We start from the raw sequence: 26,190 nt of genomic DNA on the forward strand, positions 1-26,190 counted from the left end.
ATAGTGACCTTCTATTGATGGCAGCCCAGCTCCCTTCATCCTGGGAAACAAAAAACAATAATCACCAACCAAAACACCTTAAAATCGGTAATATACACCCAAATATAACAAACCCCTGTGCAGCAGTCTTTTCGTTGGTCTTCTTCTTTTTTATATTCTCTTAAGAATTCTTCTAATACTTCAGTTTCAATATCAGTTCTGACAGTACATGCAAAAGAACATGTTAACAAATATAATTTTGATGATAAAGGGTAAGATAGGTTTACAAAGTATCTTACCCATCATAGGATTGAATTTGTTCTTCAGAAGACGAATCCTCAACAATGTGCTTTCTCTTTTTGGATTGCGTCCTCGAAATAAAAAAAATATGAATTAGACAAACACAACAAAATTGATGATAAAATACTCTCAAAAGCAATACATACTTTTTGTGGGAAGTCTAAATTTTTTTCTTTGATTTTTGTTTTCTAATTGGCGACGATTCTTCACTTCTGAAATTAAATAAGAAACACTATGTTCTGTTAATACATCAAATTTTGAAAATAAACAAAAAAAAAAAGCGATGGCAATTTCAGAATCTTACTCATCATTGGATTCATTTTCACTTTCTGAAGTGGAATCCTCTAAAATCTGCTTCCTTTTTCTTGATTCCATTCTGGAAGGCAAACAATCATTAGTAAAAAACACCCTAAAAGTGACAAAATACACAAAAAAATATTACTTACTTTTTGGCTGTTCTGGTGGGTTGTTTCCTTCTTGGTTCCTCTGAGTCTTCTTCAGACTGAAGACTCAGAGGAAAAATCAAGTTCACTCTCCGATGGATCACTCTCGGATGAACTTGCTTTCTTCTTTTTTGTTTTTTTATTTTTTCTTTCTTTTCTTTTTGTTTCAATTCCATCAACTTCTTTTTTGTTTCCGCCTTCTTGACGATGCCCTGAAACAGCAGAAACGTTAGTTTACATCATCTAAATAATTAAAATACACCCAAATTAGAGAAGGTATTCTGTTCAGTTACCATATGACCATCTATCTCTGCTCTCATTCTTGCAACCAGCAGCTCTCTATTCTAGTGGCTAACCCAGGGAGGTCCAGGGATTGCTTCTCCCTTCTTGTCTGTATGCTTTGATAGATGGAAATACACTATCATCAATGCATAGAGGCAGCCGTCAATCGATTTTTTCTTTTTTAGACGGTAATTGGTTATGCCTTTGATGATAAAATTGAGCACATGGCCACCCCAGTTGCCCTCCGTTATTTTGTCCATCTGAAAAATTTGAGTTAGGTGCACAGGAGATACTTTGTTTATCGTAGTTGGCAACAAGAACGCCATCTGAATATAGAGGATGAAAATCTTCTTGAACGTCAGGCGATCGTGGTCGTTATCAACACTGATATTCATCATCCCATCGATTAGATTCTTTAATGTCTTCCCCTGAAACCTTCTAAAAATCAGTTTGTTCTCCTCAGAATGTTTCTTATAACTCACTTTATCGGAAACCAGATCTCCTATAAAAAAGAAAACAATTTACACTCCAAATCACTTGAAATGCCCCCAAATATCACTCATATACACCTAAATTTTTTACTTGATTACATGATATTCAAATAAGATATTACAAAGAATATATTACAGAGAATGCAAGTATAGAGGTTTTCTGTAATCAGTTACCTGATGCATTGAGGCCAAGGGCAGCCCCTATTATTTTGGGTTTAACTTTAAATGAACCATAACTTGTGTCCAGTTTGCTTTTGTCTAAATTAAAGGAGTTAGCCAACTCCTTTAACAGTTTGTGTGGTACATTCATTAGCGGGATGTGCATGAGGCCACCAAATCCTAATTCGCAAACAATGGCTTTCTTTGGCTCGCTCATCATTTCAAACTTTTTACTCAATATTCTCGTGGCACATTTCAAGTCTTTGGTTTGCTGTAAACAAAGTAAAATGAGAGTCATTTAAATAACTTATATTTACATTAGGAATAATTGAATTGTTCTAAGATATATGTGCTTACATTGTATTTTTTTCACCTTGTCTCTTGGTTGTCATTTTTACTGTAAAGAATAAGAAATACTGTCAATAGATAAAAATACCATGCAAGTAACAAACACATACACCCAAATACCAGCCACATACACCCAAATTCCAGCCTCATACACCCAAATCTAGTCCTCTACACATTTATTATTTTTTTGATTATACGAAATTAAATGAATCAAAATGATATTCAAGTCAACCAAACATGCATATATTGACACTACAAGGTCAAGCACAGGTACAACAGCACCAGTTACACTTCAATACTCTTAATATATATATATATATATCAGTTCCATACACCTCTATTTTTTTTAATTCCATGACATTATATTAGTTCAGAATAATATTTAAGTTCAAAATACCACTAGAAGCACCAATCACATTGGAATTTCGAGATTTACACCCAAAAATCAGCCATTTACACCAAAAAATGATTTCACTTGAAATACAATACAGAATTTATGTCTATACAAACTTACTTAAAAAACATGCAAACTGCACATATCATGCACAAAAACAGATGAAAACACACGTTAAACCATTCACTTGAAGTACGTAAAATAGCGTAAACGACTTGAACAGTTTCATCAGAACAGTAATATCAAATCTAAACCAAGAACAGTGAAACAGAAAGAGAAATACGACGATATATGCTTCACATTCGAAATCAGAAACAGAAATCTGAAAAACCTAATAGAATAGTCAAACAGTACCTTGAATAATGTTTCTTCTTTCTTTTTGGTGTTTTTTGATGGAGATTTGGAAGTCTTCTTGCTGATTTCGTCTACTTTTGGCGAGGAGTTTGACAGTTTCTTCAGAGTGGGTGTTGGTTTCGAATGTGGCTTGAATCTCGATGGTTGTGGTTTTGATTGACGAAGAAAAAGAGTCGTTCATAATGAGCACGTTTTGGAAACGATTAACTGACGCGCGTGTCTTTACACTCGATTGGGGGGAGTAAAAGGCACATGTGCTTTGTTGGGCTTGACCCAACTTGTAGGACTTGTAAGTCAAAAAGACTTGTATGTGTAGCATGACTGTTGTAAAAAATTATACATACAAAATCTTGAATTAAGTTAAAGAAAATGAATTTTAACTTGAACTTATAAAAATTGAATAAACACTCTGAATAATTCATTTTTATAGTGCAAATAACAAAGGAATAATTTCAAAAAAAAAAAGAGAAAGAAAGCCTAAAATTTGTCCACAAATACAATTTAACCAGAATCGTACTTATTTGCTTTCAGATTATACAAGAAATTCTCACTAATCGTAGATAGTTGATTGGTTCACTTGGTTGTTAGCCGTTAGTGTTTCACTGGTGTAGCCATATCCAACTACTTCTTCTCTTAATGGGAAAGTACCTTCAATACCATGCCAAAATATGAGGCAAAAACATGTGCACAACAACACGGGAAGAAACATTCTGCAGCTTATTACTGTGTTGGTGGTTGAGATTAGAAGGCTATTCATAATGGCTGGAGAATCAAATGCAATCATCTACCATCAATACATAAAGTTCCATAACCAAATCACTTGTGAATCAAAATCTAGTGATCACCGAAAAGTGATATTCCACTCAGTGCTGCTATCCAAGTCATAATCATTTCAAATGGACATCCATTATTTTCACAACAATTTCTATGATTTCTATTCATGAGGCTATCAACAATTGTTAAATCTCTATTGGTACAAGTATCTTTTTTGTGCACTTCTATGAGTCTATCTTCTTGTGTCTGTCTCTTCCTTTGGTTTTATTTATAAAAAAAATTATAGAGTAAAAATAGACAAAAGTATATACGAAAAAGAGTATAAAGGTGATTAAAGTACACCTAAAAGGTTTTAAAATAACTTGATACACCCCAAAGATTGTTTATTTAAGCAAGTCGAAAGTGTACTTAGTTGTATATGTAGTAATGAATTTAGATTTTTTAAGCTGATACATCGAGATTTGGAGGATTACAAAGTGTATGATTGCAATTTTATGCAGACCAATAGAATCCTAAATAAGGAAAGAACAGTTCTGACCTGTCTAAACAATCTTTGAGATGTATTTCGCTATTTTAGAATCTTTCCAGTGTACAAATTAACAAATCTATTATAATCTTTTAAAGAGTATAAAATCATTTTATATTAAAATTAGACTTTTAGCATGTTTAAATTTAGTTGCTGATGGTAGGAAAAAGTTCAGCCAACACTCCCAAAGTGTTGATTCATTACCCAAAATATAGTTACTTCTGTTGGTACAGAATAATCTTTGATAAATAATTTGAAATTTCATTCTTGTTTAGGAACAGATTGGTGAATCAGAATGAGCTCTAACACAATAAAATCATTTAAAACAGCAAACCAATCACGCTATACAACCACAGTATTAATACAGATATGGTTTCTTAGTACTTAGATTCCCAGCCATGTTGATAGTATTCTTTATTTTTGTTACAGAACATGACATTTGTGAGGAATACCTACAGCAAGAACATTCCTTCAGTAGATAAAAAGAAAAAAACAACTTTAATTTCCCTTGTTCCTTATATTTCAATTTCAAGCTTAAATTCCTCTCCAATAAGCAGTGACAATTCTGAAACTTGTATAGTAACAAACTGTGAGGAGTCATCATTGTGAGTCTTGACAACCATCTTCAGTGAACCTGTTCCATTCATATAACTTATTCTCTTATGCTTAGGTATTCCCAAGAAAGTGACCTTTTCTATGATCCATCTTTGTTCCAGGGCAAATCTTCCATTAGTGACATTAGATGCAACAAAAACACTATTTTTCTGCAATGCACCATAAAAACTAACCAATGTCCATGGCTCATTCTGTCCTGATATGTCAAGTGTCTCCCCATCATCCAAATAAACTTGTCCATAGCTAGTTTTGCTGCTACTAACAACCACCACAAGATGAAATCGGGTCTTCCGGGCGGCTTCTGTTGTCAATGCCTCTCCTTGCATGGCCAAGATGTTACCTTCACCAACATGCACATTTATGTGATCAGATGGAGCATCAAGGGTAACATATTTTCCTGATTCAGCACTCACTGAATTCGAGAAATTGAAGAGATCAAACCAGTTTCCTGCAGGGAAGTATGCATCAACCGTTATAGCCCCCGGCTTTAGTACAGGTGACACTAAAACCCCTTTTCCTAGAAGAAACTGTGAACTTATATCATATGTTGTGACATCCTCAGGAAATGAAAAGAAAAGGGGTCTTGCAATTGGTGTCCCTTTTGTGTGTGCCTCATACATTAGTGTGTAAAGGTAAGGGAGGAGGCAATAGCGCAGGCCGAGCACTTTCCTAGCCGATTCAGCAACTGAATCCCAAAGATATAGCTCTTGCCTATTGGAAGTGTTGTCCGAATGATCTCTTGTAAAGGGATAAAAAGCCCCCAGCTGCATTGTGGAAAGTGAAAATAATTTGATATCTATATGTTTTGTTATGAGTTTCCAAGTTTTCTACTATACAAAGAAGATACTAGTTTCTACATGTGACTTTTGTAACCTAAGCATACAAAACTAATACAAGTATATGAAAACAACATTCACAAAGCAGAAAAAAAGAATCAATAATCGATACTAATTACCATACTTAAGGATGAAATTTTACCTGGATCCAGCGCCTACAAAGTTCTTCAGTTGTATTTCCCGAAAAGCCACATATATCTGCTCCAACCATTGGAATTCCAAATATTCCAAAATTTAAAATAGAAGGGATTGAGTATGCTAAATCATTCCATGTGGCAGCATTATCTCCTGTCCAGTGAGCTGTGTACTTGCCAGAACTAACAAAAGTTGATCTACTGAGAATGAATGGCCTTTTGCCACTTATATCCTTTAAAACCTTGTTGGTTGCTTTGGATTCTAAGAGTCCATATAAATTATGGGAATCATATTCAGTGATATTGCCAAAATGTAAAGATGTTGCCGGGACTGTTCTGTAATTGATCTGTTGCATAACTCCGGAATTATTAATTTTATAGGGAGGGTTGTCAAGACTAGACGATGGATTCGGGGGAGAAGTGATGAAATTAGACAACTCATTCATGTCAAGCCAAATACCGTCAAATGGGAGAAGCTCTCTAAATAATTTGACTTCTGTACCCCAAAACTTTTGGCTGCTTGGATTCAAGAAATCAGGGTAGTAAACTGGTCCAGGCCAAACTTGACCAAGGTAATTGACTCCATTTCTCTTGATGTATATATCATCCTCCAATCCTCTGACAAAAGTTGCATATGTTTGATTCACATGGATACCTTTTTGCAAAATTAAAGCCTGGATCAATAACTAATGCATGGATGTTATTTTATTATCAAAAGAAATGGCATGGTATGAGGATTACTGGATTAGTTACCAGGATCCAAGATAAGCACATATTTCTGGCCATTTTGGTGAAGGGTATCAACAAATGTTTTCATCTTATCCCGTGGAAAGTTGATAGGATCAAGGGTGAAATCTTGATATGCATCCATGTAATCGATATCTGTCCACATAACTTCAAGGGGTATGTTTGCTTTTGCATAGTTGGCAACCACACCCTTGAGATCACTTACATTCTTGTAGCCCCATCTACACTGATGAAAACCTTTCAGAACAGAAATAATGAAGATGTGGATAAGCATAGGAATCACTGATACAAATAATAGATCAGCAAGATAAGACCAATAGTTTTTACACACTGATTAGAACTTAAATGTCTGTGAACAAGTGAAAGGAAAATTTATGAAGTACACATGGTAATAACCCAACGTGTATTTACTATTTAGTGAAATGTGGAAGTGAATGAATTTGTCCAACTGAATAGAGCAGCAGGGTTCATCATCATTATCAAAATATGTGAGCAACATCAATATCATTATATGTATCATAACTAGGTAGAATAGATTATCATGCTATATAAGTAGTCTTACCAAAAGACCAATAAGGCATAGGAGCAGGTCTTCCAATGAGTTCAGTGTACTGCTCCATCACCAGCTCGGGCGATGATCCAGCAAAAAAGTAAAGATCAAACAATCCACCAATCACCTTGTAAGTTATACGGTCGCCACCATATACAACATCCATCCCATTGCTATTTAGCAGCAACACCCCATGTGTGCTCCCAGACTTCACTCTTCCATCTTTAGACCCTTTCCTTACATCCATGTAAAAAGGGTGAGAGCCATAAAGGTTCAAGTCAAGGTTGAAACTAGCAATATCTGCATTCCATAGTGTGAGGGTCTGGTTTGGTTGCAACTTGAAGGAACTCTTTGTGTGCTCACCAAAACCGTAAAGGGAGGCTCTTTCACTTGGGAGTGAGGAAGATAGCTGAAGATACTGGTCCTTGAACACAATGAAAGTTGAAGGGTTGGAAGGGTCTGGTGAGGTATCAAAGAGGATGTCCTTGGAGGACTTGCGCGAGATAGTGAAGCCAAATGGGGTGGTGTTGTGGAGGCTGAATATGAGGTCTGAGTTTGCTGTTGTCAGAGATAGTTTTACTTCTTGTTTAGAAGGGAATTGTTTGGTGCTGAGAGAGCAGTGAGGGTAATAGGAACCTCTAGGAATCACTTCTTCTGGGATCTCCCATCTTTGGTGGGTAGAGTCTGTTATTGTTACTCTTAGCCTATCCTTGTTCTCAAAACTGCAAAATTCAGAAATAACCAAAATTTTCATGCTATATACACTTCAGTTTGTATGATGCAGTGAATAGGAATCGTGTATGATGCAAGCTATATCAACTTCAAATTTTGCATCATATTTTGCTGTGTGTATTAATATTATTACTTCAGTATGTATTGGATAGTGAACAGTGAATACCGAATTGATAATTCATTAGTATAATGACCTGCTATAACAGTAAAGATATCATAGTGTTTAATTATTTAATTTTCTAATAGTCACTGAAAAGATCACACTAATGATTCAAAGTGGTGGTGTTGTTACCTGGCAGAGAGTTTGAGTTGTGGGATGTCAGGTCCATGGAGAGAAGAAGATTTGATGAGGCTAAGAGTAGCAGTCAACGACTTCCCAAAGTGATCACTGGCCACACTTGAGATGGTGTAGCCATATCCAACTACTTCTGTTGGTGTGGAAGCTTCAACTCCATGCCTAAATATGATGCACAAGAACAATAACAAGGGAAGCATAGTGAGTGTGTTGAGTGTGAGGGACTTTTCTCTTTTGTAGAAGGACAATAGTTCAGTCATGGAATGAATAAAATAAGTCTAGAATGCTGATGTCAATGTTTGAAAATATCATTTGTAATATTTCTATTCTTGGGATTCTCAACAATTGTTAGATCTCTATTGGTACAAGTACCTTCCTTCTGCATTGTCTATCATCCTGCTTGCACTTTCTGTTCCTTTGATTTTAGTGCCTTTTTTTTCCCAAGGAATTTTAATTTGTTTTTGAAATAAGTTATCTCACATATATAAAATTTCTATTTCCATTTTAAAGTATAGGATTTTAATATTTTCATGCAAAAGAAAATAAAAATTAGCATTATTATTATTATTTATGGGCATTTTAAATATAGTGAAATTGTTTATATTCAATTAACTTTCATTGATTTTAAAATGAATATAGAACAAAAAAGGAAAAAGAAAAAAAAGAGTTGAAATATTCAAATTAACCATTAAAAATATAGTGTGTCGAATTTATACATAAAAAGAAAAATAGAATTTATTTTTTAAACGGACAAATATAAATTAAAAAAGTAAAATACTAACATGTGAATAAAGACACTTCATAAGACGAAAAAATATTTTGATAGAGATAAAAATAGAATAGAATTTCGATAAATTTTTTTGTATAAAATATTACTCTCTATGTTATAACTAGAACGTGATTCGTGTGTTGCGCAGATTTAAATAAATAATAAAAGTGATTAATAAATTTTATAAAAATAATTTTAAATACATAAATATGAATACAAATGATAAATAACTTTTTTGAAAAGTATATTTCTTGAAATGATGGAAGTTTAATTATATGAAAATATAAGTCGTAAACATTTCAAGATTTTATGCAAGGTGGTTATTGTATAATCTCTAAAATTATCTTTACTAATTTATGTTTTAAAATTAAAATTTTTTATATCTATATTATCAACTATTTTAATAAGTATAAATAAATTATATTTTTTATTGGATAAGATTTAAATATAAGTATTTAAATGAAATAAAATAACATTGAATAACTACGTTAACTTGAATCGATTCAAAAATAAATGTTGTAAAGATCGAACACAAGTTATAATTTTATATAATATTATTATAGTTATTTGTGTGTTTTATAATACTATAAAAAAGTATTGGATTATTAGTAAAAGTAGGGGGTTGAATTTTAGCCTTTTACTTTTTATTACTTGCTGTTTTTTAAAATAGTTTTAGAAGATATTTCTGCTTTTTGTCTCGTAACAAGTTAAGAAATATTTTTTTTTGTCTCGTAATCAGTTAGGAGATATTTTTTAATTTTATCTCCAGTACAACAGAAACAAAATAGGAGTAGAAGAGAAAGAGAGAATCATACCCATAAGTATCCTAGTTCAGCTGTTAAGTGCAATGCAACCTACATCTAGTCTCCATCACAATAGTAACGGAATTTCACTATAATCAACAGATAACATACACCAATTCTTCCCTAGGAACTACCCATTCCTATATGGAACAAATTCAGATTCTATCCCCAAATATGAACTTGACTTGGACACCTACCAAACTTTTAACTGTAAAATGCTAACCCAACTTGTAAGAGAATCCTCACAGGATCATGAAACACAACACAGATGTACAAAAGAACTCTTAGACATCTATGGCTTTTTCTTTAATTTTGCTCTCTTTGCCTTTTTTCTCTCACTAATTTTTTTTTTTACAAATCTCACTCGTTTTTTTTTTCACCATGAGATTTAGACAGACAAAACTAAAACCCATTGAAGGAGAAGAACTCTATAAGCTTAGAGTAGCTATGAGAATTCTGTACTTTCTCTCTTTGTCTCAAACCTTGGCCGTTCACCTTATTATAGAAGGTGAAGCTTGTTGAAACCGGTTCAACCAAGTCATCAGCATCTTCTCTAACACATTGCCGGTTCGGACATAGAAGAGAGAGGAAAAACCAAAGCTAAAATCAACATGCATGCACCTTTCTCAACCCTTCTCATCAAGCTTCTTCAATCTGAGCCTTCTATCTTGACTTTGGCCACAAGAATAAATTTCAACCCTTGATGATTCTCTTATTCTTGACAGTTCATTCCTTTCCATATTTGCTTCTTCCTCTTCGTAGCTCCAATAGCTACTTTCTCTCTTGGATGAACAAAAATGGAACTGAGCTTTTGCCACAGAGATTTTTCTCTCTAACCGAGACCGATCCTTTATATTTTTGGCATGAAGATCTTGAAGTTTCTGCTTGAAATCTTCCCTTCAAAGGCAAAGATTTTAGCCACGCCATGTGTTAGATCTTTCTTTTGCAAAGGCCATCATCAACTTAGCCTTTTTCTTCTTCATAGTTTCACTGTGATTTCTCTTATAACTTCTTCAATCTTCTTTCTCTGATGAAAGTAACAACCAAAAACAAGAGAGAGAAAAGAGAAAAGAAAACAAAGCATTGAATGAAAAATTAAATGATATTAGATAGTGGACTTTCGTTACCTATATGGACAATTAATCAAATTGAATTTTGTGTTTCATTAACCAATGCATGCATTTAATTTAATTAAAATTTGAATTCTATGCTATCAAGGTTGCGAGAACCGGACCGGTCAATGAACCGGTAAGGCAACTGGTTCACTGGTTCAATGGTCCGACCGAGGTTCAACCGGTTTAATTAAATATTAAATAAAATTATTAAAAATTAATATATGTAATTCCTGATCACTATCTAGTTGTTCTATCTTCAAAAATAAAAATTTCTAATCGGTAACTACAATTTACAAACACAAATTTACACAAATTAAATACAGTTACAGTCAATGACTAAATATTGATTGTTGAAAAGAAAAGTGAACCTGAACAAAATCACTAAATGAAGTCAATCAAAATACAATAGTTCTCAACAAGCAACTAGAGAGGGCTAATTCCATAATTTCTAGCCTTGAAGATGCCCACAGAATTATGTTGTAGTTGCTTATCATTTTGTGGCTGTTCCATCTAAATTCAAAATGACAGCAATCTAGAATCCAGAAAAATATATCAATCCATATAACTCATACGACATTCATTCAACATAATTAACAAAGCAGAATGAATTTAAATTTTAAACCCCAAAATTCAACAGAGCAGTATTCAACAGAGCAGAAATAAACAAAACTCAATATAGCCAAATCCAACATAGCAGAATTGAATTTATATACCGAAATTCAAAATAAACAAAATTGAAAAACAAAACAAGAATAATTAACAAAATAAAAAATTAATTAAAAAATAGAACAAGAACCCATGAACAAGAACTCAGAAGAAGGAAAAGATTTGAAAAACAAAATAAGAACCATGAACTCAGATCTGTCCAATTCATACAGTTTTATCACCAAATAAACGAAATTAATTGAAAGAAGGAAAAGATTGAAGTACTGACTACTGAGTACTCACCGCGGGAGAGGCCGAGAGCATAGAAGGTCAGACTGTCAGAGCCAGACGTCAACCCAGGCTTTGGTGACGGTGACAGTTTGGTGCCGACAACAAGCTGACGACCACGACGACGCCAAGCCGATGACCAGACGACGCCAACACAGTGATGCTTCGACCCGCGATGGTGGCCTTCAACCTCGATTCGCGATGGCGACCTTCGACCCAGACAGAGGAGAGATGTCTCGGATACAGAGGCGTTTTTGATGACGAGAAAGAGGCAGCCGACGACGGGGACGACAGAGAAGATTGGCGACGTCTGAGACTAAGAGCGAGATAGATTGGGGGATTTTGCCATTTTGGTGAGACTGAGAGTGAGAGAGAAGAGAGAAGAGAGAAGCAGAGAAGCTCGGGAAGCCATGCACATCAACCACAGCTCCACCGCCTCCTTCCTCCGCCGCTGCCATGCTCCGACAAGCCTCATTCTTTGCTGCTCTCCAAAGAACCTTTGAATTAGGGATTTTGATTTTGGTACGTTGGTGACACTGAGAGTGAGAGAAGGGAAAGGGGATTGGGGGGCATTTGGGATACGCGTTTTTTTTAAAAAAAAAAAACAAAACGACGCCGTTTGGTGTTGAAGGGAGAGAACCGGGCTTCAAAAAACCGGCCGGTTCGTTCGGTTCACCGGTTAACCACCGGTTCGACCGATTTTTTCACTGGTTTTTGCAGGTCGGTTTTAGGCGTTGACCGGACCGGTTAACTGGCCGGTTCCCGATTATTCCGGTCAAACCGGCCGACCGCTTCTCTTTCCTTTCCTTCTCTTTTCAATTTTGGCCCAAGAGATTGTTGGTCTCTAAACAAATTGTTTTGAGCTGCACATTGATTTTCTGGTCTAATAAATATTTGTTTATGTATTAAAATAATTTAGCCACTTTGCTTAGAATTATTTTTATACAAAGGCCGAATATTTTTTCATAATATTAAATTTATGTGACTTTTGGCCTAATAATCAAAATCTACACACTAAACAAAATTATTAAACAAACAATTGAAAGCAAAAATTAAATTAATAATTTTTTTAATTAAAATTTTTAATTATGCATCATAATAAATTAAGTTTTTCAAACCCAACAATTAGGTATAAAATTGATTGTGAAAGTCTAAAATTAGAAATTAAAAATAATATATTTCTTTCCTGTAAAATAAACTATATAAGAGTAGTTTGACGCCTTTTAACTATAGTATAAACCTTTTATTAGTTTTTATTTTTTGAAACATTTTTAGCATGCTCATCTTCCATAAATTATTTTAACAAAAATACAATTATAAAACTAATGAATAACCAACTTCTTTCATGTGTCTCTAAGAAAGATTGAAGATCTTTTAATCTATAATTTAAGATCCAACACATGTAATATTTTACATAAATTTTTTTTGTTAATTATTGTGAGAACCGTTATAAAATATAAATTGAATAATAAAGAGGACATTTGATATTAATAAAAGAAGATTTTAATTGCAAGAATTATCTTGCTAATTATTATAAAAACCGTTATAAAGAATTGACATTAAGGTTGAAAGAAAAAATATATTTAATTTTATAATAGAATTACATTTATACTAATATACTGACATGGCAAAATTCTAAAGAATCTATATGTCATTATTTGAATATAGTATGATTTTGGTATCAATTTTTATATATGATGATTCTAGTTGAACTTGAGAAGGGGGTTGAAACAAGTTGGTTAAAACTCAAAATTTTTAGTTCTGTTTTTGCTGTTGCTCGAGTTGCAGGAGATTATTTGAAATAGTCTCATACGCAGAACATTAAAAGAAGAGAGAAGAGGAGAAGGGGGCCAGCATGTATCCTGGTTGACTGGTTCGGATTCTTAGTGCCATGAATCCTACATCCAGTCTCCACCACAAACCATGGTGGAATTTCACTATAATTCTCAGATTACATTCACCAATACTATTAAATTAATTCCTAATCCAACTAGTATCTACTCCTAAGCTTTATACACCTAAACTTAGCAACCCCAAAGTGCTATCCCAACTTGGAAGGGGAATCTACACAGATTCAATTCTCACCAAGTGCTAACCCAACTTGGCAAGGGAAACTAATCCTAGTTCATAAACCCAAATTACATCGAAAATCAGTGGCTATTTTGCATCACTTTTGCCTTTTCTCTCTTGACTTTTGATCCTCACATAATTGCCTTTTTCAAAACAGAAAATAATGCAAGACAGCCATAACATTAAATCAGAATTAAGCTTGAGTAGAAGAAAGAGATTCCAACTCTATGTTAGAGATGGTGCTCTGAATGTGTGTGCTCTCTTCCTTGTCTTGAAAAGTTGAAGTGAGGCTTGTTATATATATCCAGCTAGGCTTCATTGTAGCTTCATCCTCTTTGCTTTTCTTTGCTGCCCGTTGGAGTGGTCCATGATGGCATGCAGTTCTTTCTTCATCCTGCTCCACCTCCCCTGCTGTTCGAGGAGCTCCACCACTACCTCTGCTGTCCTTGGTGTTTCTTTCTTCCTTAACATGTTCCTCTTTTTCATTCTGCTCCATTTTCTTGTTGCTGCTCTATGCAAGTTTGTGTTTTGCATAACCACGATCCACAACAGTGCTTTGCTGATGTCCTTGGGTTAGTGTGTGTGCCCTTTGTATCCTTGCTTGCTTTCACAGAGCCACACTTGTCCTTGCATGAATACAGCTGTCCTTATATTGCTTTTAGCAAATATATGCATAATCATTTAATGTTTCTAAACGGTGCTATGAGGAATTGTTGGACTTGGTTACTGCACTAAAGAACAATGTGAGCTGCTTTTCTGTTTGCTGTGATGGGCTGATGCATCATAAGCTAGTATATTTGGGCCTGCCACAATAAAGCACATATTAAACACTATTGGGCTTTCAACCCAATTAAATGTTTGTCATCATAATGTTACCCAAAATCAAACTAAGCTCAACAATCTCCCCCTTGATGACAAACATGATAAAATAGGGAAATTAAAAACAAATTTAAATGAGTTAAGAACACTTCCCATTGATGGCATTCGGATTGTGAGTTGCTCCCCCTGAATGCTAGCATTGCTCCCCCTTAATCATGACTTTCATCCTGAACAAAGCTTAAAAAAAATAAAGACCAATATTTCCAAGCAGTATATTACAGTAATGAAAGCACAGAGCAGAGCAATTACCACTATGCACAACACAGAATAAATCATAGCACCACTAAACATTGTTCTTAACTAATAATCCTTAAGCCAAAACTAACATTCCTTTTCTTTTCTCCCCCTTTTGTCATCAAGGGAGGAAAGGAAAAAACCTGCACAAAATTTGTTAGTGGCCAGTGCATATAGTCCAAGTAGCAGAGTGGTTTAAGTCTGTTACAGTCATCCAAAATATTAAACAAGTTCAAAAGGAAACTGAGTCATAATCACAGATGAGATAAAATGAGCTAGGCACCAGAGTTGGATTCATCAGAGGTTCCATCGTCCTCCCCCTCATTGTCAGAAGATGTGTTCCCAACCTCTACATCCTTGACAAAGTCTCTCAAAATCCGAATCCTTCCTTTGGTCTTTTTGAAAGCATTTTCCTCCAGAACTTGGACCCTTTTCCGCTCAGCTCCATGATGGAGAAGAAGATCTGTTAGATTGAGGAATTCTTCAAGGACATTCTTCATGATGCGCGTCATGGTCTGGGCTGTGGTTGAGGTGGATGGAGGAATCAGAGGATCCTCATCAACAGAGGGAACATCGGTGCTATCATCAGTTCGTTGACGCCTGGGAGCTGTTTTCTTTACTGCACCACCCCTTTGATATATGAGTTACAATCTTTTGCTATTTCAGCCCCAAAATCAACATTGTAATATTGAAAAATTTTTGTAAGAAGCATGCCATAGGGTAACGCATTTTTGGTACTAACACAAGCATACATATGTCTTACAAGCAAGTAAGCAAAGGAAATGGGGGGTTTTTGAAAGCAATGCATACAAAACCAGTGTGTCACAAAATGAAACACGTTGAAAAGAGCCGCTCTGAGGTAAGATTATGTGATTTACAATCCGATGTAGCTGGGCACAGACAGGACCAAGAGACTTGTGAGTAGGAGTGTTACCTTCCATGAGAGGGATATTGATGCAGACAGTGCTTAGGGCATCAAAGTAAGAGACATTGAGCGTATCATCCCACTTACCAGAGGTGTAGACATCAGGTCCTCTATCCTGGTAGTCTAAGGCTTTGCCTAAGTGATATTTGTCAAGAATAATCACTTTGCCTTTAACAAAAGAAGCGATTCTCCCTTCTTTGTAGGACATGTTGCTATAGAACTACTTGACCAAGTCAGGGTAAATTTTCTCTTTGATGGACAGTATGGATGTCCAACCTTGATATACAAACAGTGGAGTAAAGTTCAGACCTTTCCTACGGAGTTTGTCTAGATTGACAAGCTTAGAGGGACAGAGTTTACGCTCGTTCACATCTTTGCAGAAAAACAGATAGTTCATGAGAGATTAATAGTGACGACGATCAAAAGACTCATGGGAAAAATCAGCATAGAAAGACTTGTAAGCTATGGGGTTTGACAGTTTGGGTTCAGAGACAGAACGAAGAGGAAAGTCGATGACTGTACCACGGGTATGGCGAGTCTGAGTAGGGCAAGTCTCTTCGTCTTTGTGAAGAGGCCTCTTTCCTCTGGAAGAGCTGGGTTGGATAAACTTGGTTGAGAGTTGGTTGGAGGATGAGGTGAAGGGCGAGGAGCAACGCCAGGGCGGCGAGCAGTGGTCTTGGTTCGTGCCATATCAGTAGACGGGTTTGGTGGTGGAGACGGTGAGGAATGAGTGGGGGAATGAGAGGGAGAGGAGTGTGTGTGATCAGAACGGTGGATGCCACTGTGGGAGCCTTTGCGAGCAGCTCTCTTCTTTCGAGCCATTTTATAGAGCACAGGTTGAAGAAGATGTAGGAGTGGAGATAGTAGTGTGAATGGATGCATGTAGTGGGGAGTTATTATAGGATTGAGAAGTGTAAAGGTTGCACCTTGAAAAAAAAAATCCAATCTTTGGAAAACGTTTTGAAAGTTACAGCTGTAACCTTCGTACGTTTGGAAGTGAAGTGAGAATCAAGTAAAGGATGAAACTTGATAAGGATGCAATTCAAAAATTAAAGCCCTAATGAGATGTAATACAAATTCCAAAAAAAATTTAGACAAAAAAAATTGGAAGTAAGTTCAAGGGTCCAAAAGAATGAATTTGAAGTTAAGCCCAAAACATTTCGAAAGCCCACTTTTCATAAAAGCTTAAACAAAATTTGTAAAAAATAATGAAGAAACCCCAAAATTTTCAATAAAGAAAAAAGCCCATGTATCCAGAGACTGCGTCAGCACTTGAAGTCCATCATTTAGATTTGAGTTTAGTAGCTTAAAGAGGTTTACTCATCATCTGCCAAAAAAAAATCTCATCGCGATTTATGAGACAAAACACAAAAAATCTCATTAGCAGAGTTATTAAGAAAACAAAGATGAAGCAAGAATGCCCAGTTCAGTTCGTAGTTTGCAGAACCTTTCCTCTATCAAGGGTTTGGTGAAAATATCTGCTAGCTGACCTTCAGAATTAACAAACTGAATATCTAAATTTCCATTTTGCACATGTTCTCTAATAGAATGAAAACGAACTTCAATGTGCTTTGTTCTTGAGTGCAAAACAGGATTTTTGGAAATGTTAATAGCACTCATGTTGTCACAAAATAATGGAATATTAGATACTTTTAGTTTATAGTCAGCTAGTTGAGTTTTCAACCATAATAATTGAGAACAACAAGAAGAGGCTGCAATATACTTAGCTTCGGCTGTTGAAAGTGCCACAGTAGCTTGCTTCTTGCTAGACCAAACAATGAGGGATTTCCCAAGAAAGCAGCACATGCCACTTGTGCTTCTTCTATCAATCCTATCCCCAGCAAAATCTGCATCACAGAAACCCACTAATTGAAAATAATTAGTCTTAGGAAACCATAAACCATAGTTAGTGGTACCAAGAACATATCGAATGATCCTTTTGACGGCTGAGAGATGGGATTCCTTAGGCTTTGATTGAAACCGTGAGCAAACTCCAACACTTTGGATGATATCAGGCCTTGAGGAGGTTAGATACATCAAAGATCCAATCATTCCCTCTATAGCGTGTCTCATCAACATCTCTACCATGGTCATCCTTATCAAGCTTGATATTAGGATGCATGGGGGTTCCCATTGGCTTAGCACAGTCCAGCCCAAACATCTTGACAAGTTCTTTCGCATAATTTTCTTGATGGATGAATATGCCTTCTGCAGTTTGCTTGATTTGCAAGCCGAGAAAGAAATTGAGCTCTCCCATCATACTCATATCAAATTCATTGGTCATTAGCTTAGCAAAATCTGCACACAAATTTTCATTAGCCAAACCAAATATGATATCATCAACATAAACTTGCACAAGAATAAAATGATCATGATAATTTCTAATAAATAAAGTTGTGTCAGTGGCTCCTCTTTGAAAGTTATTTTTCAATAAAAATGAACTAAACCTCTCATACCAAGCTCTAGGAGCTTGTCTTAAACCATACAAGGCTTTGGCTAGTTTGAAAACATGGTTAGAAAAAGTTTTGTTTTCAAATCCAAGTGGTTGAGCCACATAAGCCTCTCTATCTATTATACCATTGAGAAAAGCACACTTTACGTCCATTTGGAAAAGCTTGAAACCACAATGAGCAGCATAAGCTAGGAGCAATCGGATGGCTTCCATTCGAGCTACAGGTGCAAAGGATTCATCGAAATCAATCCCTTCCTCTTGATCGTATCCTTGAGCAACCAATCTAGCTTTGTTTCGGACTATGGATCCATCTTCACCCAGCTTGTTTCTGAAAATCCATTTAGTGCCGGTGACTTTCTTTCCATGTGGATAAGGCACCAATGACCAGACCTGATTCTTCTCAAATTGCAACAATTCCTCCTTCATGGCCAACACCCAAGATGGATCAGCAAGAGCTTCTTGGATGTTTTGAGGTTCAATCTTTGATAAAAGAGCAATGTTGTTGGATTCGGCTCTTTTCAAAGATGAACGAGTAGTTCTACCAGTGGATGGGTTTCCTATTATGAACTCTTCAGGATAGTTTTTCAGAAACCTCCATTCTCTTGGTCTTCTTGACTGGTTTGAGGATTTAGGTTCCTCTTGATCAACAATGGCCTCTGCATCAGAATTTTCTGCAGCAACAGGAGATAATTCCAAATTGTCTCCTGCAGAATTGGGATTTTCGTTGCTAGCAGGTGCAGCTTCATGAGAATCAGAATTATGTTGAACTGGCTCATCGTTCTTGGGAAATTCAGCTTCAAAACCTAGACTATCATCTATGCAAATACTAGGAATAATGTTAGACTCACAAAATGTGACATGCATGGTTTCCTCAACAGTTTTGGAGTTCTTGTTATAGACTCTATAGGCCTTGCTATTTGTAGAATAACCTAGAAAAATGCCTTCATGTGTTTTAGGGTCAAATTTACCTAAATTTTCTTTGATATTCAAAATGAAACACTTGCATCCAAACACATGAAAATAACTAAGATTGGGAGGATTCCCTTTCCAAAGTTCATATGGGGTTTTCTTTAAAAAATTTTTAATGATGGTTCTATTTAAAACGTAGCAAGCTATATTCACAGCTTCAGCCCATAAGAACTTGGGGATTTTATATTCACATAACATAGCTCTAGCCATTTCTTGTAAACTTCTATTTCTCCTTTCCACAACACCATTTTGTTGAGGTGTTCTTGGACAAGAGAAGTTATGTGATATGCCTTGTTCATCACAAAAAGATTCAAAAAATTGATTTTCAAATTCTTTACCATGATCACTTCTAATTGAAATAATTTTTAAAACTTTTTCATTTTGAACCTTTTTGCTGAATTTCTCAAAAACTGAAAAAGCCTCATGTTTATGAGCAAGAAAGAACACCCAGCCAAATCTAGTATAGTCATCCACAATTACTATGCCATAACTCTTTCCTCCAAGACTTTGAGTCCTAGTTGGTCCAAACAGATCAAGATGTAACAATTCCAATGATTTCTTAGTAGAGACATCTTCCTTGGATTTGAAAGAGATTTTGATTTGTTTACCCATTTGACAAGCATCACAAATAATGTCATTATCAAATTTTATATTAGGAATACCTCTAACTAAGTCTCTCTTTACAAGCTTAGAGATTTGGAACATGCTAGCATGTCCTAACCTCTTATGCCACATCCATTTTTCAGATTCCATTGAAGAGAAACAAGTTACATTTTGAACTTTTAGATCATCTAGAGTGATACCATAAACATTGTCACTTCTTTTGGCAACAAATAAAACAGCCCCTGTTTTCTCATTTATGACTCTACAATCAGATTTCCTAAAGGTTACAGCATACCCAAGGTCACACAGTTGACTTATGCTTAATAGATTATGCTTTAACCCATCAACTAAGAAGACACTATCAATGCAAGTTGAAAAATCTTTGCCAACCTTACCAATGGCAATTATTTTACCTTTACCATTATCTCCAAAAGTGACAAATCCTCCATTATACTTGTTGAGTTTAATGAAGAAAGTATCCCTTCCGGTCATATACCTTGAACATCCACTATCAAGATACCACATTTCCATTTTCTTCTTGGATGCAAGGCAAACCTGCATGTTCTTCAACTAACCTTAGGTATCCAAATCCATTTGGATCCTTTGATGTGAAATCGTCTTGGTTGCCCAAGAGCATTAAAATCATGAACAGCTTTATATAACTTACTATCATTACCAAAGGACCTAAGAAAGATGAAACATTGAGGAGGATCATGACCATTTCTATTGCACTTGTAGCACTGACTTTTGCCCACTGATTTCTGGGGTTTGCTGAATCCTTTTGGTTTGAAAAACTTGGAAGAGGAAGATTCAGATTTTTGAAAGTTTGGTTTGAAAACTGATTTATTTTCCTCTATGAAACCAATTCCAGATTTTTCAGACCCAAACCTTTGACAAGCAAGCAGTTTGTTCAGATTTTGAGAACCTTGAACAAACTTTGCTAAGTCTTCATTCAAACTTTTTATTTGTTCATTCAGCTTTTTGTTTTCAGAAATCAAATCAGTGGAGGCAGTAACTTCATGCTTGAGTTTGAATTTTTCTAATTCAGTTCGCAAGGCAATGTTTTCTTCTTCTAAAAACTTTTCATTATTAGTTTCATTTGCCTTAATCTTTTTCAAAAGAAGATCATTTTCTGTCCTCAAAGCTTCATTTTCTTTCTTACATTTAGCATACTTATCTAAGAGTTTCTTAGAGTTTATAGAAATATCTTTAATAATGTAGTGCAGTTCATCAATAGATAAGTCATAGAGATCTACCTCATCTTCATTATTATGATCTACCATCAGACATATTTGAGCTTCTTGATCTGAGCTTTCTGAGCTGATGTCGTTCTCCAAGTCCTCCCATGTTGCCATCATCACCTTTTTTTTGTCTTTCTTGGATTTTTCTCCTTTCTTAAGTTGAGGGCAATCTGACTTGAAGTGACCAGGTTCCTTGCAGTGATGGCATGTGAACTTGACTTGATCTTTCTTGATATCTTTGGATGAAGAGCTTCCTTTGCCTTTGTTTTTATATCTCAGTAGTCTTCTCATTTTTCTTGCAAAGAGCACCATTTCTTCGTCTGAGAAACTGTCATCAGATTCTTCTCCTTGGGCTGTCATTCTTGATTTTAGTGCTATACTTTTCTTTTTGTCATATTTGTCTTGAGACATGTGAGTGGTTTCATAAGCCAGCAGCTTGCCTCTCAGCTCATCATAGGTGATTTTGATCAAATCATTCCTTTCAGAGATGGCAGTGCTTTTCACTTCCCATTTCTTAGTAAGACTCCTCATAATCTTTCTTACCAAGGTTTCTTCAGAGTAGCTTCTTCCCATGGCGTCCAGATTGTTGATGATTATCGAGAACCTTTCGAACATTTGATCGATGCTCTCATCTTCCTTCATACTGAACATTTCATACTCCTTCATCAGCATGTCAATTCTGGTCTCCCTCACTTTCTTAGTGCCTTCATGAGTGAGTCTGAGCTTATCCCAGATTTCTTTCGCTGTTTTACACCTTGACACTTTTATGAACTCTTCAAAGCTGATTGCACAGTGCATCAGGTTGATTGCCTTAGCATTGAGTTCAACCTTCTTCTTTTCTTCATCTGTCCATTCGTTGTCCTTCTTTGCCACAACTTCTCCATCAGCATTCTATTTGGTAGGAACGTCTGGGCCGTTGAGAATGATCTTCCAGATGTTGTAGTCAATCGACTGCACGAAGATTCTCATTCTCTCTTTCCAGTAAGAGTAGTTGCTGCCATTGAAGTAGGGAGGTCTATTATTGGACTGCCCTTCAGTGAGAGTGAAAGCCACGATGTTGGGATTCATGTTGTTGGCCATGGATCTTTACTCCAAGCTGTGAAGCTTGCCTTCTTGAGACCTTGCTCTTGATACCAATTGATGGTTCTAGTTGAACTTGAGAAGGGGGGGTTGAATCAAGTTGGTTAAAACTCAAAGTTTCTAGTTCTGTTTTTGCTGTTGCTCGAGTTGCAGGAGATTATTTGAAATAGTCTCATACGCAGAACATTAAAAGAAGAGAGAAGAGGAGAAGGGGGCCAGCATGTATCCTGGTTCGGATTCTTAGTGCCATGAATCCTACATCTAGTCTCCACCACAAACCATGGTGGAATTTCACTATAATTCTCAGATTACATTCACCAATACTATTGAATTAATTCCTAATCCAACTAGTATCTATCCCTAAGCTTTATACACATAAGCTTAGCAACCCCAAAGTGCTATCCCAACTTGGAAGGAGAATCTACACACATTCAATTCTCACCAAGTGCTAACCCAACTTGGCAAGAGGAACTAATCCTAGTTCATAAACCCAAATTACATCAGAAATCGGTGGCTATTTTGCATCACTCTTGCCTTTTCTCTCTTGGCTTTTGATCCTCACACAATTGCCTTTTTCAAAACAGAAAATAACGTAAGACAGCCATAATATTAAATCAGAATTAAGCTTGAGTAGAAGAAAGAGATTCCAGCTCTATGTTAGAGATGGTGCTCTGAATGTGTGTGCTCTCTTCCTTGTCTTGAAAAGTTGAAGTGAGGCTTGTTATATATCTCCAGCTAGGCTTCATTGTAGCTTCATCCTCTTTTCTTTTCCTTGCTGCCCGTTGGAGTGGTCCATGATGGCATGTAGTTCTTTCTTCATCCTGCTCCACCTCCCCTGCTGTCCGAGGAGCTCCACCACTACCTCTGCTGTCCTTGGTGTTTCTTTCTTCCTTAACATGTTCTTCTTTTCCATTCTGCTCCATTTTCTTGCTGCTGCTCTATGCAAGTTTGTGTTTTGCATAACCACGATCCACAGCAGTGCTTTGCTGATGTCCTTGGATTAGTGTGTGTGCCCTTTGTGTCCTTGCTTGCTTTCACAGAGCCACACTTGTCCTTGCATGAATACAGTTGTCCTTATATTGCTTTTAGCAAATATATGCATAATCATTTAATGTTGCTAAACGGTGCTATGAGGAATTGTTGGACTTGGTTACTGCACTAAGGAACAATGTGAGCTGCTTTTCTGTTTGCTGTGATGGGCTGATGCATCATAAACTAGTATATTTGGGTCTGCCACAATAAAGCACATATTAAATACTATTGGGCTTTCAACCCAATTAAATGTTTGTCATCATAATGTTACTCAAAATCAAACTAAGCTCAACAATATAGATAGATAGATAGATAGATAAATGCTTAAATTCATTAAGGCTTTTGATCTCTACTAAAAAAGCTTTTCGCCCCCCATTGAATTACATGTTTCATATACGCCTAGATTACACTTTCCAAGCCATTTTATGATATATACATATCCATGACTCTTCGATATATAAATTCTTTAGCCAAAATAAAAAAAAAGTGCATGCCATACTTCTGATTCATTTGCTAAAAAAATAGGTATTTCTGTCAACAAAAAATAATCTTTGATAAATAATCTGAAATATTATTATCTTAAAATAGTCATTTCTCAATTTTCCAACCATAAGTAATAAAGAAATTCTACATGTTTGACTCTTTTAAACTACTTCACAGAGAAGTATATTATATATGGAGAGAGCTTTGAATGTAGTTGCTGAAAGATCATCTAATTATAAGACAGAACTATGAAGAAATCCTATCAACAAGAAGAAGATAGATTCTTTCATAGTAAAAACCTGCTTTTTAAACCATAGTCATTTCAATTTCTAGCTCAAATTTCTCTCCAATAAGCTGTGACAATGCTGAAACTTCTATACTAATAAACTGTGACAAGTTATCAGCATGTGTCTGCACAATTCCATTCTCAATATTCAATTCATTACTTGCCAAATTCACTTTACTTAATCTCTTGTTCTTTGGTATCCCCAAGAATGTGATCTTTTCAATGATCAACCTTTGGTCCAGAGCAAATCTTGCATTGACTATATCAGATGTAATAAAAACACCATTGTTATGTAAAACAGCATAAAATCTGACCAATGTCCACTCTTCATTCTCTCCTGATATTTCAAGTGTTTCTCCATCATCCAAATAAACTTGTCCATAGCTAGTTTGGCTGCGGCTAACAACCACCACAAGATGAAACACAGTCTTCCGGGCGGCTTCAGTTGTCATTGCCTCTCCTTGCATGACCAAAATGTTACCTTCACCAACATGCACATTAATGTGATCAGATGGAGCATCAAGAGTAACATACTTTCCTGATTCAGCACTCACTGAATTCGACACGTTGAAGAGATCAAACCAGTTTCCTGCAGGGAAGTATGCATTGACAGTTACAGCTCCAGATTCAAGCACAGGTGAGACTAAAATCCCTTTGCCAAGTAGAAACTGTGAATTTATGTCATATGTGGTGACATCCTCAGGGAATGAAAAGAAAAGGGGTCTTGCAATTGGTGTCCCTTTTGTGTGTGATTCATACATTAGTGTGTAAAGGTAAGGGAGGAGGCGATAGCGCAGGCCGAGCACTTTCCTTGCTGATGAGGCAACTGAATCCCAAAGATAAAGCTCTTGCCTGGTTGAAGATTTATCTGAATGATCTCTTGCAAAGGGGTAAAATGCTCCTAATTGGATCCAACGCCTGCAAAGTTCTTCGGTTGTGTTTGGTCCAAAACCACATATATCTGCTCCAACCATTGGAATTCCGAATATTCCAAAATTTAATATAGAAGGGACTGAGTATGCCAAATCGTTCCAAGTCGCCGCGTTATCTCCTGTCCAGTGAGCTGCATACCTACCAGAGCTTACAAAAGTTGATCTACTGAGAATGAATGGCCTTTTACCAGTTATATCCTTTAAAGCCTTGTAAGTTGCTTTGCTTTGTAAGAGTCCATACAAATTATGAGCATCATACTCAGTAATATTACCATAGTGTGAAGATGTTGCTGGTATTGTTCTGGTATTGATTGGTTTTTGAGTTCCAGAATCATTGATTATGTAGGGAGGGTTATCAAGATTGGAAGATGGATTAGGAGGAGAAGTGTTGAAATTAGCTATCTCATTCATATCAAGCCAGAGACCATCAAATGGGAGAAGCTCCCTAAATAATTTGATTTCATTACCCCAAAATTTTTGGCTTCTTGGATTCAAGAAATCAGGGAAGTAAACTGGTCCAGGCCAAACTTGACCAAGGTAATTGACTCCATTTCTCTTTATATAGATATCAGCCTCCAAGCCTCTGACATAAGTTGCATATGAAGTATTTACACTGATACCTGTTTGAAAAATTAGCTTCAAATCAATAACTGCTGTAATATGTTTGTGGATTGGTTAAAAGAGGTTGCTTGGTGTTGGAATTAGGTACCAGGATCTAAGATGGAAACATATTTCTGGCCATTTTGATGAAGGGTGTCAACAAATTTTCTCATCTTATCCAATGGGAAATTTATAGGATCAAGTGTGAAATCCTTATATGCATCCATTGAATCAATATCTGTCCACATAACTTCAAGGGGTATATTTGCTTTTGCATAGTTGGCAACCACATTTTCAAGATCACTCACATCCTTGTAGCCATATCTACATTGATGAAAACCTTTCACAAAAGAGAGAATTCTTTTGGATTAGCATGTAAAGTTGGGATCCACAGTCTTTTCTTGGACAAAAAAATATTGTGATGCTTTATCAACTTTGCTATAAGAATACATGGTACTAATTAAGATTTTCTTACCAAAAGACCAATAAGGCATTGGAGCAGGCCTTCCAATGAGTTCAGTGTACTGCTCCATTACTTGCTCCGGCGACGATCCGGCAAAAATGTAAAGATCAAAAACTCCACCAATCACTTTATAAGTTATGCGGTCACCATCATACACAACATCCATCCCATTGCTATTTAGCAGCAAGACCCCATGTGTAGCCCCAGCCTTAACCCTCCCATCCATGGAGCCTTTCCTCATGTCCAAGTAAAAAGGGTGGAAGCCATAAAGGTTCAAGTCAAGGTTGGCACCATTGTCCATATTCCACATTGTTAATGTTTGGTTTGGCTGCAGCTTGAAGGAGCCCTTGGTGTGCTCACCA

General features: G+C 36.0%; 1 protein-coding gene and 1 pseudogene across 1 annotated transcript; both read right to left on the reverse strand.

Annotated features, from left to right (window-relative positions):
* Positions 1 to 4,346: 4,346 nt before the first annotated feature.
* Positions 4,347 to 8,234, reverse strand: LOC107483260 (alpha-glucosidase). The gene is made up of 5 exons (XM_016103890.3): positions 7,957 to 8,234; positions 6,945 to 7,654; positions 6,389 to 6,619; positions 5,644 to 6,290; positions 4,347 to 5,429 (listed from the first exon to the last, which is right to left on the reverse strand). Exons 1-5 carry the CDS (start codon positions 8,217 to 8,219, stop codon positions 4,566 to 4,568), a joined length of 2,715 nt encoding a protein of 904 aa, XP_015959376.1. The 5' UTR covers positions 8,220 to 8,234; the 3' UTR covers positions 4,347 to 4,565.
* Positions 8,235 to 20,277: 12,043 nt separating this feature from the next.
* Positions 20,278 to 26,190, reverse strand: part of LOC107483207 (alpha-glucosidase-like) — a 6,684-nt pseudogene continuing 771 nt past the window's right edge.

This window comes from Arachis duranensis, chromosome 4 (genome assembly GCF_000817695.3).
Source record: "Arachis duranensis cultivar V14167 chromosome 4, aradu.V14167.gnm2.J7QH, whole genome shotgun sequence".
Classification (NCBI taxonomy): domain Eukaryota; kingdom Viridiplantae; phylum Streptophyta; class Magnoliopsida; order Fabales; family Fabaceae; genus Arachis; species Arachis duranensis.